The sequence below is a fragment of the Pelobates fuscus genome, chromosome 9 (genome assembly GCF_036172605.1).
Source record: "Pelobates fuscus isolate aPelFus1 chromosome 9, aPelFus1.pri, whole genome shotgun sequence".
Classification (NCBI taxonomy): Eukaryota; Metazoa; Chordata; class Amphibia; order Anura; family Pelobatidae; genus Pelobates; species Pelobates fuscus.
The window spans coordinates 25,669,709-25,683,009 of record NC_086325.1 but is presented as its reverse complement, the minus strand read 5'-3'; the positions used below and the strand labels follow the sequence as shown (position 1 = coordinate 25,683,009).

Sequence of the window (13,301 nt, the reverse complement as noted above, 5' to 3'; positions counted from 1 at the left end):
GAAGAAAGGATTTCACTTAAGGCTGTTTTCCATCTGAAAATTTGTGAGTGGCCAATTGTAATTCACTGAGTGTCACTCACTTCCACACAGTTAAACGCTATGTTTTTCCATTTTATCTGTATTTAGCAGATTATCCCCTATTTTATCTATATACATTTGCTGAAGACAGGAGGAAGTCTTTGGGGACCTATCTGGATATTTCACCTATTACAGGGAAGTTCCGGTTTGTTTTAAGTTTTTACACTTTTTTTCACTGGGGTTGTGTTCACATATTCTGTTTGTATACCTAAGTAAGCCATAACACCTGCAAAAGGTTTCTGAGCCTTTAAATGGTCTCTCAGTCTGGTTCAGTAGGAATCACAATCATGGGGAAGACGACTGCTGACCTGACAGTTGTGCAGAAAACCATCATTGACACCCTCCATAAGGAGGGAAAGCCTCAAAAAGGTAATTGCGAAGGAAGTTGGATGTTCCCAAAGTGCTGTATCAAAGCACATTAATAGAAAGTTATGTGGAAGGGAAAAGTGTGGAAGAAAAAGGTGCACAAGCAGCAGGGATGACCGCAGCCTGGAGAGGATTGTCAGGAAAAGGCCATCCAAATGTGTTGGGGACTTTCACAAGTGGACTGAGGCTGGAGTCAGTGCATCAAGAGCCACCACACACAGACGGATCCTGGACATGGGCTTCCGATGTCACATTCCTAGTCAAGCTGCTCCCTAACAACAAACAACGTCAGAAGCGTCTTACCTGGGCTAAAGAGAAACAGACCTGGTCTGTTGCTCAGTGATCCAAAGTCCTCTTTTCTGATGAGAGCAACTTTTGCATCTTATTTGTAAACCAAGGACCCAGAGTCTGGAGGAAGAATGGAGAGGCACACACTGCAAGATGCTTGAAGTCCAGTGTGAAGTTTCCACAGTCTGTGTTGATTTGTGGAGCCATGTCATCTGCTGGTGTTGGTCCACTGTGCTTCATTAAGTCCAGGGTAAACGCAGCCGTCTACCAGGAGATTATGGAGCACTTCATGCTTCCTTCCGCAGACAAGCTTTATGGGAATGCTGACTTCATTTTCCAGCCGGACTTGGCACCTGCCCACACTGCCAAAGGCACCAAAGCCTGGTTCAATGACCGTGGGATTACTGTGCTTGATTGGCCAGCAAACTCGCCTGACCTGAACCCCATAGAGAATCTATGGGGCATTGCAAAGAGAAAGATGAGAGACATGAGACCGAACAATGCAGAAGAGCTGAAGGCCGCTATTGAAGCTTCCTGGTCTTCCATAACACCTCAGCAGTGCCACAGGCGGATAACTTCCATGCCACGCCGCATTGAGGCAGTAATTGCTGCAAAAGGGGCCCAAACTAAGTACTGAGTCCATATGCATGCTTATACTTTTCAGAGGTCTGATATTGTTCTATGTACACTCCTTGTTTTATTGATTGCATGTAATATTCTAATTTACTGAGATTGTGGATTTGGGGTTTTCATGAGCTGTAAATCATAATCATGGCTTATCACTTATGACAAATCATGGCTTGAACTATCTTGCTTTGCATGTAATGCTTCTATCTCATATATTAGTTTCCCCTTTTACGTTGCATTACTGAAATAAATGAACTTTTGCACAATATTCTAATTTTTCGAGTATCACCTGTACATTATTACCTCTCCCTCGCATTTTCCCAAGAGAAGGCGAGAAGGATGTGTGCTCTGCGTGCTTTCCACATTTAACTCCCTGTATTTCCCTGCATGCCAAAGCATTGAGTTGCTATTCTTGGAGACACCTGATTGGTTTGTTTAAAATTAGTGGATTTCCACACCTCCATAAATATTGGGGTTCCAGGATCCTCAGTATATTTTATTGCACTGAAAGAGTCAATGGTTGGAAGTGTTACTGTGTGACATATAGGCTGCACATGTATACTTATAAGGAGTTATGAGAAATTACTTTAATTGGGTGTACAGCAGGTTATCACAGACTATCATGGATTTACAAATACAATGAGATGTCGAAACGCTACCAAGTCCACTTGTTGGATGTTTGTACAATAAGTAATTCTTTACTGAATTCACAGAAAGTGGAATGTTCAGTTTTAATGTTATTCCGTGGGTCTTAAGGACGCAAGCCCTTTTCCCCACCTTTGCATATAATAAATCCCTTTTATTTTGGGATGACGCTGTATTTGGCACTTCTGAGGACATCAGATGAAATCCCCCCCAAACAATCACAGCATTAAGTCCTTTAAGAGGAATCTGCTGCTACATCCATCCCAGTTTAATGCCTCCTGTCGGGAAATCCAAGTTCCTTGAGTAAACATTTAATTAAAAAGATCATGAGTTCTGAGTTGCCAATTTGTTTACAATGGTTAATTGTGATCTACGGTTTAGCAATTTAACTAAAATACTCAACGCACCATAACCACTTCAGCATACTGTAAAAAAAATCAAGGAGTAATAATGATTGTGCGTTAGAAAGAAAACATATTGTGTCAAACAGGTGTGAGGAAGGCTGAACTTGATGGACGCAAGTCTCTTTTCAGCTATCTAACTATGTAACTATATTTATTCTCCAGTTCCTCTCCCTATTATATTTTTGAAATATTGCCCCAGTCTCTGGGACAATGATCATTTGGACATGTTTCGTCTCTTGCAAGAGGATATCTGACATCACGTATTGGATTAAAGACAGACTATGGATTTATGATGTTGAATACCGCGGCTCCCCTTTATCTTTATCACTCACCACAGACAAAGTTATAACCTATAGTTATTATGCGATAAAATGTTGCTACATAAAACTTAAATCCTTCTGACAAGCACTTCCATGTGTTTGTATCAGCTTATTGATGACATCTAGTGGTCTCAGTGAGAACTTCGATCTGCAGTACTTTTACAAAAAAAACTGTTTTTATGGTTTTTTATGGTTTTATGTTTTTTTTTTTTTATTGATGCCACTTTATAAACTGCCCATTGGATACATATGTACCATACAGGTGCAGTGTGATCTATTTTAAATAGTACATTTGGCCAAAGTAATTCTGAGCAATTCAGAAGTCCTAGTTTAGATAAAATTCATACGATTTATTCTCATTGAATCGCCAAGGCAACAGCATCTAGAAACCGATTTAAAATGCTTCCAAATTAATTTGGTTTTATTTATTTTTAGAATATATAAAATATTTTTTTGGGGGGGGCTGAAACCACACCAAAATGGGTAACAACATATGTTTTACTATACCCACAGTCCAAATAAAATAGATGTAAAAATACCCGTATTTTGTGTATATTGTGTGTAGTAGTAATAAATGAGGCATACGTAATATACGTGTATATTTTTAAATATGTGATAGTAACTCAGTATATTAAAGTACCGTGTAGTGTGTTGGGTAAATTCGCTTCTTAATGTCAGCCTGTTATGACAGATATAGATTTGCAATTTTCTAATCATCTGGCTTTACTCAGGTTATACAATGACGTTTTTCTTCCCTGAATAGGATTAATAGGGGGGAGGCTGTTTTCTTTTTAATTGTGTTTTGGAGAACTCGAGACATTTTCTAGCAATTCTGGAAGCACATTGTATACATGAAATGTGATTCTCTATTATTTAAGATTATGTAATTTTTTTTGTCACGTCAGGACAATGGAACACTGCAGGCTTCATAACAAACTGAACTCTAAAGAAGTTGTTATGGTTGCCAGAGGTCCTATGATCATTAATTTAGTTCTTGAAGTAGGGTAGAACCACTGCACTTTATGGATATCCAACACCTGAAATAATATATAGTAAAATCTCTCTTCAGGATAATATGGTGAATTTAATTTAGAGGCTTTACACTTTAGAGGTAGCACGTGAATAAGCAGAGGATCAAATAACCAATTTATGTATCTGTCCTCGTGGTGGCAATAGTTCACCATTGAGTTTTTTTGGGGTGGGTTTCTAACACATTTTTAATCAGATCTTATCCTAACTTGTTCCTGTAGATGCTGTTTAGGAGTACAAATACAAATTTAGTTTTACCATCACTAGTACCATTTTGATTGCATACAAATAAACGTTTTTGCTTACAGCAGGAAAAAGAAAGTTTGGGGGGGTGGGGGAGTTTACAGTAAAAACAATAGAGATAAGGAATGATCTGGCCAAATAGGTTTGTTACAAGTACCCTCTGTCTGCCGCTTTCTTACAATGTATCTTTAAATTTCACCGAACTAAAAACACAAAGGAATTCTTTATAACTTTCGCATGCCGCACAAACTGCCGAACGACCGACTACCCTGCCTGTGGAGTGTGCCGCTGGTTAGCCTCCCAGAAGCTGCGGTTAACCGCAGCTTAATTGACGAACGGCTGGGTGATTGTCGTTCTCACGAACGAACACGTGGCGGTGGCCATTTTAAACTGCCGACCGACCAGCAGTGTTTCGTCATCGACCACGTAGAACTGTTTTCGGCCACTGTTTTACAAGAACACCACTGGGACCTCCAGACCTTCATTCTTTCGGTTATACTCATACGAACGCAGCGTCGTTCGGTACATTCATACTCATGAACTTGACCGACCCTGATGATTAAAAATCATGGAACTTTTCCTGGACCGAGTTATGACGAACAATTGACGAACGTTGAGAACAATTTAACCCCATGGCGATCCGACGGTATTCGTGAGATCTGAGTGGTTTTTGGATATATTGAGCGCTCAGATCCAAGCTATCTGGGGATATGCTACAGGGGGAGTTAAATGATGTAGAATATGGTAAAGTGGTTTTGTTACAGTTTTAACTCAGAGCTCCAAGAACTTCTACACTTCAAGGGATATTGGTAGTTGCTGAAGTGGGACTCTACCACTCTACCAACTCAGGAACAAGGACAGCCAGGTGGTCCAACCCTCAGCTAGCCTGGCGCAACCATAACAAGGTTGTTTTATTATGTTCTGCAAATTATAATAAAAAAAGCTAGTCGTCCATGCGGATCAGTTTTCGCACCGGGGCCCCTATGGGTTGTGTGTACGCCACTGCCTCCAAGCTATACATGTTAAGATCCTTTAACCTTTCCTTGTAAATTTTACCCTGCAATCCATGAACCAGTCTAATAGCCCTTCTCTGAACTCCCTCTAAAGTAGCAATATCCTTCTGGAGATACAGTCTCCAGTACTCCATAAACCTTTTTAACATTCAAGTTTTTCTTTTTTAGCAGGTTCTTTGCATTTATGAGTCTCATTACTTGCCCTTACTCAAATTAAGAGCTTGCCATTAAGCAAAATGGTTGCCTTACATATAGAATTTGCGCTCCTATGGGATGTCATATGAGAAATGGACTGTAGGAGTATGCCTCTGAGCACTGCGTCACGAACGGATTCTAGTGACACTACGTTCCATGCAAACGTGATATCATAAAGGCCAGATATGACGTCTCGGCAATGAATGACCAGATTGCTGGCAATACACATGCAGTGTATTGTTGGAACGCGTAAGGAGAAAATCAGCACTGAAGATGGCATTTGTGCCAAAACATGTTTATATTGAATACTTTTTTTATTTTTGATCCTGTGTTACTGCTGGGAGTGGCATTTTTATGTCTCATATATGCCCACCACCATTTTTGTAATAGTCCCCAGTGGGCTGTACTACACACACGTGTTTTTATCGTTTTATTGTAGATTAGCACCAGAATGTTTGTGTAAACGATCTGTATTTTCACATTTGCACTTTTTTTATTTACTGGTATATACAGCCTTCTGCAACCTTCCCGATTTGAACAGAGACAATTCACAGATTTATACTCCAAATTGTCATGGCTCATCAGGGGCTCACCCACCACTTCAGACTAGATGTAGCCTACCGTGCACCAAGTAGTAGAGGCAGCTGCGCTCGTGAATTGGAAGTGCAGGGATAACGTTCCAACAGAGCACATGCCCAGTCATCCCCCTTCCAGCAGGGGTAACCCTGGTCAACCCCAGGAGAGCAACCCAGACCCTGTAGGAATGTGGGGTGACCAACATAGGCAGTGTCCACTGCAATGCACCAAATATGGCAGAGGCTGCAAGTTTCCCTACCTTAAGAGCTGATATGATCAATCTCGGATTCGAGTTGGACTGACTGGCAGTTTGTCAGAAGCTGCAATGTAGAAGACGAAATGCCAGGCTAGAGCACACAAAACCAGCAGGCACCACGTACACATCAGCAGTTATCTGGGCTACATGCAGAATGCCCAAATATGGTGTTTGAGCAGCTCAGCCAAACGCACTGCACCTCAATTGATAGCGTGGCTAATCGTCATTTTAAGCTCCTGGGTGGCAACAATGACCATAGTACACATCAGCCCCAACACATGCAATATAAATCAGTTCCCTGAGCACTACCACAAATTCCTATACATATTTAAACAAATTTTGTTTCACTCCAATGGCCAGTAGGTGTTCGCCCACCTGCCACACCAAATTGTAATGGCCATTAGAGTGAAACAAAAAATCCCTCCATTTGTAGAAATATGCGTTATTGTATGTATTCAGGCTGATGTGTACTATGGTTCTTGCTGCCACCCAGGAGTAATGGGAGTCTGAGTGCGGGACTTTGTATCAACATGACAGCTGATGCCTTGGTTCAATCACAAATTCAGGTTTTATTCCAAGCACACAAGAGCTCTGGCCATTGCCAATTTAGTCACTTCATTATATTGTCAATATGATTGTTTATCAACACCTTTGTGTCATCCACTTTTTGCCACCTCAACTTTAATTAGCTCACACAACAAACCTTAGCTCATGCCCACCTACAAAATCAATCCACAATAGTGCCCAGTCAACACACTAGACCAATTCAGCCAATACTCACAGGACTACACGTAATCCTCATATCAGGGTCCTATTCCTTAACTTTGATATAACCCCTCAACATTTTTAGAATAGGCACTGCTGCTGCAGCTTCAAGTAAATATCCAAGTACACATCAAGAGTGGAACATAGGAATGCATCTGCATACACCAGACCCCTCAAGAAAGGAATTTGAGGCAGGCATGTAAATAATTGGTTATGTAATTGCATAAGTGTTAATCGCTTTGGCCTCTTTACAGGCCTACCCAAACAGTTGTCACAACATAACAGACTTACTATTGCTTGGCTTTAATATCCCCAACCACGAAGACTGAGCCTGAAATTGTGGGAAGGGGTTACCCAGCCTACACACCCAGACATAGGACCAGTATGTACAAACCAGAAACACTTAAGGATACAAGTGCAGCACCAGATGCTTACACACACACGAGTGTCAAGATCTGCTATATAAATGAAAGTTATTCAATATATACACCAGAGAAAGGCAAACACCATAAGACATTGCACAGGATTCATGGTATTTCGAGTATTTCCTTTTATCCAAGACTTATGCTTGCTTTAATAAGGTTATACTACTTTATTGTAATTGACAGTGTATTACCCCTTAATTTGGAGATTTACTTTTCTTGGTCCTGATGCTTCAGTCTATGCCGATTTGAGAATACATTGAGAGTCAAAATGTGAATTTGACATGACAAATTTGCCATTTGCAACATGCATTGATCTAGGACTGTTTTCCTCAACTATTGAGGAGTCTGTATGGTATTCATATTCAATTTACATCTCACCTTGTCCTGGTTGGGTGACTACACAAACTATTTGGGCATTTCATATTAGATTACCCATTTGAAGCACCCATCACTTTGCACTTGCTTTTGACCAATGCCAATGGTTTTAAAGTTGTACAATTTTAAAGGGACACTCCAGGCACCCAGACCACTTCTGCCCATTGGAGTGGTCTGGGTGCCAACTCCCACTACTCCTAACCCTGCAAGTGTAATTATTGCAGTTTTCTATAAACTGCAATAATTACCTTGCAGGGTTAACTCCACCTCTAGTGGCTGTCTACTACACAGCCACTAGAGGGAACTTCCTGGATTATAGCAAAGATTTCCTTTGCTAGAGCGTCGCTGGACGTCCTCACGCTGTGCGAGGACCTCCAGCGTCGCTCATTTTCCCATTGGAAAGCATTGAAATTCTTTCAATGCTTTCCTATGGGGAGCGCTAATGCGCATGTGAGGCATTGCCGCGCATGCGCATTAGGTCTCCCCGGCCGGTGGGTGGGATCAGTCTCGCCCACCAGCCGACAGAGACAGGAGGAGGAGCAGCGCAGAAGAGGAGACAGCAACAAGGGACATCGTCGCTGCCTCAGGTAAGTGACTGAAGGGGTTTTCACCCCTTCAGTAACTGGGGATTGGGGGTGGGAGGGAGAGGGAACCTCCAGTGCCAGGAAAGCAGGGTTGTTTTCCTGGCACTGGAGATTCTTTTTAAAATGGCAGGTATGACAAGTGTAACAAAATTATTCAACAGGAGTTTGTTTTCTAGTGTTTGGCACTTATTGGATTTCAGAAATTGCAAGTGGTTAGAAGCTGCATATATGACCGTTATGCCTCGTTTCCACTGAGCGGATCGGTATGCTATTTTGAGCGTTTCCATTATGAAAGTGGCCCATACATCCAAACCATACCGCACCATTCCTGGTCCTCCTTCAGATGTAGGGCCATAGGAAATGGTACGGTTAGTGCAGAGCTACTAGCGTCACTACAATCCATTGATTGGTGTACAGGAAACGTCAATGCTTCCGACAAAATGACATGCTAGGCATTTTTTCTGAACCCCACATAGCCCCTGAAGGTCTGACTTGCAGTGGAAACAAGGCATTAGTGAACACTAGGAAGATCAGCCTAACCTACATTAGAGGTAAACCCTGCCCCCCAGTAAAAGCTGACAAGAACCGCCATTAATAAACTCTGAACCTTTAGACATGGTTTAAAAGTTATTGAAAACTTTATTGAAAGATGTCTCAGGCTGGTATATATTTGAGAAGACACATTGTCTTTAGGCACTCGGAGACAGGTCTTAATTGTGCTTTAGCGGGTTCCAATGGTGACTTGCCAAACTCTGATCAAGTTGTCAGTGTATCCAGCAAACAGGGTCTGGAAAAGAATGAAGAAGAAGCAGAACAAAGTTATGCAATGATCAGTTTCCAGTATTGTGTGCAAAAGTCAAACTGAAGTATAAACAATTCACTGTACCTGTCCATCAGCAGACCAAGCCAGAGAGGTGCATTGTGGGGGCTCTGCTTTACTGCTGGTGCTGATCACTTCCTGCTTCAACTCATCTACAATGATCTTACCCTCCAGGTCCTACAAGAGGAAAATTAAGAAATAAAGTCATGGATGTGTATTTAAAAGACAGGATTAGTCTTGCTCAGTAACAGCCTCTGAGATTCAGCATCTGACTTCAGCTGGCATTCAGTAATCACATCATTGCAAGATTAGCTGAACGAGAGTACATGTAGACGGCAATAGACAACATACCCAAATCTTGATGCTGGGTCCGGTGGCTGCACAAAGCCAGTAGCGGTTAGGGCTGAAAGCCAGAGCATTGATGGTATCGCCACTGTCCAGAGTGTACAGATGTTTTCCCTCATTCAGATCCCACAGCATGGCTTGTCCATCCTAAATATAAGGTTTAAGATTTAACATAGCCAGATCACAATCCTTAGACAAATAAAAATATGCTGTAGCATGATAGTTGCAGACCATGCCATTATCCTAACTCACCTTGCCACCAGAGGCACAAAGAGACCCATCAGGTGAGACTGTCACGGTGTTCAGATATCCACTGTGACCAATGTGGTTTGTCTTCAGCTTGCAGTTGGCGAGGTTCCAGACCTAAGATGACAAAGATGTGTTAATTTACAGCTACATAAAGACTTTGTGAGAAGAGAAAAACCCTCAGTCAAATAGTTGAGTAACTTCAAACAGGAGAGATACTGTGTTCCCAGAAATCTAACTCCGAGCACGTGACAAGGCAAGACTATACATTTCAACAAGTTTCAGACCCTGGTAGACTCAATCTACACCCAATATTATAAAACTTAAACAAGGATTTATAGAAACAACCTTCCCAAAAAGCACTTTAGCTCAGTAACAGCCTCTGAAAATCAGCATTTAGCATCAGACAGCATTCAGATATAACATCACTGCAAGTGCTGGAAGGAAGTACCATGTGCTCAAATCCTACAATAGAAGACACCTCAAGGAAAGTAAAGTATCTGGACATAATGCCACATAATGCTTAAAACCAAAGCACTGGGAGCCACACTACTACTACAGCTCAATACAACTTGCCGCCTAGAATTGCTAGTACTCCGTCTATCACTACTGCCCTATTTGGACTAAAGAGAAAGTGATAATTCCCCATTGTCAATACAACTGAGATGTTACCACATGCTAAAGCATGTATGTCACTTAATGTATTTCTACTTTAAAAGGATACAGTAAGCAGCTGACAGCACATATACCATTTTGGATGCAATCCATTAGGCAGTGTAACACTGTCCATGTATTCCAGAATTGCAGTAAAAATTCATCAAGTGGACTTACCTTCACCATCTTGTCCCATCCACAAGATACAATGATTGGGTTGCTGCTGTTTGGAGAAAACCTGACACACGAGACCCATTCAGAGTGAGATTCTTCCTGTGAAAAGAGAAACCATTAGAAGTTAAACCTACATGGCTTTAGTACCAACAGCCCCATAAAGCAGAATAAGCCCCGAGTTTCCCATCATAATTGCAGGGTTATCAGCAAGTCTCAAAAGAGATGCTCAGAAGTGTGTTCTATTCATAAGGAAGAGGCCTTTAGCAGACAAAGCACTGAGTTGCTGTTTGAATTCTTACCTGTACAGTGTATTTACACACTCCCAATGTGTTCCACAGCTTGATTGTTTTGTCACGGGACCCAGACACGATCTGACGGTTGTCGGCAGAGAAGGCAACACTCAGGACGTCCTTGGTGTGACCCACAAATCGTCTTGTGGTGGTGCCTCTGAGGAGGGACATTTCACACGATGACACAATGGAAGTATCCACTCCCCTCTGAACAACCTTTTCTGTTTCACCCTGTGGAGGGGGAGGGACAGATACATAACGTCCCTGTTTTGCCATCAATCTTTAAGGCCAGGGACAGTTTCCTTGTACTTCCCACCACCCCCAAAGGAAAGGCCATTTCTGTACAAAGGTAGTTACATATAATCATTTGATACTTACGTTGTGAGATCCCAGAGCCTTAGTGTTCCATCCCAGGAACCAGACAAGGCAAACTGCCCATCTGAAGATATGACCACATCACTAACAAAGTGGGAGTGACCACGCAGGGCTCGCTGAGGTACACCATAGTTTGTCTCATCGCGAGTAAGCTTCCACATGATGACAGTCTTATCTACAAGAAATGTTAAAATGAAAGTTGTGAGACTTGTGTTCTTCTCTTCAATTGAGGACAGAAGCGCAGCTTAGCTGCAAAAAATATGAAGTTAGGTAAGCAAAACTATTCACAGCTGATATTGATGGAACACTCCCAAGAACACATTAAAAATGTCAGCTTGCAGAAATGCTTTGTGTAGCGTGCCCACTTATTTCATAGAATTTTAAAAATTCTTATTGAAATATGCATTTCCATAAGTGAACCTTGACACTCCACCATGACTGTCACAGCTGAACTTGGATACAGATGTTTGCCCAGAACACCTACTGCAGTGGTAGGCAACCTTCCGCACTCCAGATGCTACAGTCTACATCTCAATGCTTGCAAGGCATCATGGGAGATGTAGTCAACATCTGGATTGCCAAACGTCCCTAACCCTGATCTACTGCATACTAAGATTTAACTACAGCCCCTTGTGATGCAGGTTTTCCTTGAAGTATCTAAATGTTTATGTAGCCCTTATGGAATGGTCCTTTAAAAAGAAACATGCAAAATTTAAAGCCAACATGAACAACTGATGTTTAGATTTACCAGTTACTATTCACTTCATTGCAAGACGTGTCGCTACGCACAAGTGGGCTTAATAAAAGTACATTTTAGGGAATCCAAAAACTTTGCAGTGTTGGTAAACTAAATGATTAAACAGCACAATTCTTAAAGCCATGCAATAGCAGGACTGAGCAGGCAGCATCGCCCACCAGATTGCCTCGACAGACACATCAGATTAGTAGCTTTCACTTTACGTCAACGACATCTCAGTTCTTAGGCCTAGATGGGTGGGGAACCTTCTGCTCTCCAGATGTTTTGGACTACACCTCCCATGATGCTTTGCCAGCATTATGTGTGTAAGAGCATTATGGGGATGTAGTCCACAACACCTGGAGAGCCGAAGGTTGCCTATGACTTGGGGGGGGGAAATCCTCCAGTTAACCACAAGGCAGATTTCCAATACGTCACACTTTAACAAGGGGCCCAGGCGAGATTTATTCTGTCTAAACTAGGATAAGACATCCACTTCCTAACACCCAACTCCCACTTAGTATTTTTTACGGTTTATATAGCGCATACCTATTCCACAGCGCTGTGCTACATTACACAGGAAGAAAAATAATAGAGGAGACAGTTACAAAATGTTACAGGAACAATAAGTCAATGAGGACTCGGCTCAGAAGAGCTTACGATCTAGAGCAGCAATACTCACAATCCCCCCTCTCCCCCCTCTTAAAACCAGAACACCCATCCCTGCCATGAAGTTCTATTTAAGAATAATTTAACAATTCTATATTATTAGAGTGTCAGAATGTCTGTTTATTATATAAGGTTATTATGTAACAGGCGGCCCATAGGATCTTAGCATTAACACACATGCATCTCACCCCGGGAAGAGCTGAGGATCATGTCTGGGAACTGCGGGGTGGTTGCGATCTGGGTGACCCAGCCACTGTGGCCCTTAAGGGTCCCCCGAAGTGTCATCTGCTCAGTCATGGCTAGGATGTGTCCGGGGACGCTCCTCCGGCGGCGGATGGAGAAGGATTGCAGCTGCTAGGCCCGAGGAAGCCAAAGAGAGGCGGAGGTAGGCCCGATCCGACCTTATATAGTGAGCTACAGGATACGCCTGCGTGTGACGTCATCACGGCCCGACGTACGGCGTAACAAGTCGGCGAGGTAATTAAGTCATTACCGCAAATAAGACAAATATTAGAGTAAAGGGGAAAACGCGAGTTGCAAATGGGGTTTGGGGCGCGGCGGGTTTCTGAATTGATGGACCGACATATGTAAATAGTTTGGGTTTTTTTAAACCGTTTTACTGTATAAAAAATTGTGCCACACACAATATGGCGGCGCAGGGCTGCCGAAACGTGGAATGGCGTCAACACGCAGCTTGATTCGAAGAGGAAGTGAGCGCGTCACAGGAAAGGCCACAGCCTGTGCGCTTTGTAAAAGATTCCGTGTATGTTTGCAGAACTGTTATTTTAGTTCCGTGCAAATGT

General features: G+C 42.3%; 1 protein-coding gene across 1 annotated transcript; it reads right to left on the bottom strand.

The window, feature by feature from the left end:
• Positions 1-8,808: 8,808 nt before the first annotated feature.
• On the bottom strand, positions 8,809-12,885 carry LOC134572572 (small ribosomal subunit protein RACK1-like). Its single transcript, XM_063431620.1, has 8 exons — positions 12,687-12,885; positions 11,097-11,268; positions 10,728-10,875; positions 10,432-10,527; positions 9,607-9,717; positions 9,361-9,501; positions 9,076-9,186; positions 8,809-8,976 (listed from the first exon to the last, which is right to left on the bottom strand). Exons 1-8 carry the CDS (start codon positions 12,793-12,795, stop codon positions 8,911-8,913), a joined length of 954 nt encoding a protein of 317 aa, XP_063287690.1. The 5' UTR covers positions 12,796-12,885; the 3' UTR covers positions 8,809-8,910.
• Between the last annotated feature and the right edge of the window lie 416 nt (positions 12,886-13,301).

Bases quoted from the DNA above. Each gene is read 5' to 3' on its own strand.
- LOC134572572 (XM_063431620.1), bottom strand. From the start codon at position 12,795: ATGACTGAGCAGATGACACTTCGGGGGACCCTTAAGGGCCACAGTGGC. The intron at 10,876-11,096 runs GTAAGTATCAAA...GTCCCTCCTCAG, and splicing joins AGGCTCTGGGATCTCACAAC to AGGCACCACCACAAGACGAT. The intron at 10,528-10,727 runs GTAAGAATTCAA...CTCTTTTCACAG, and splicing joins TGTGTAAATACACTGTACAG to GAAGAATCTCACTCTGAATG.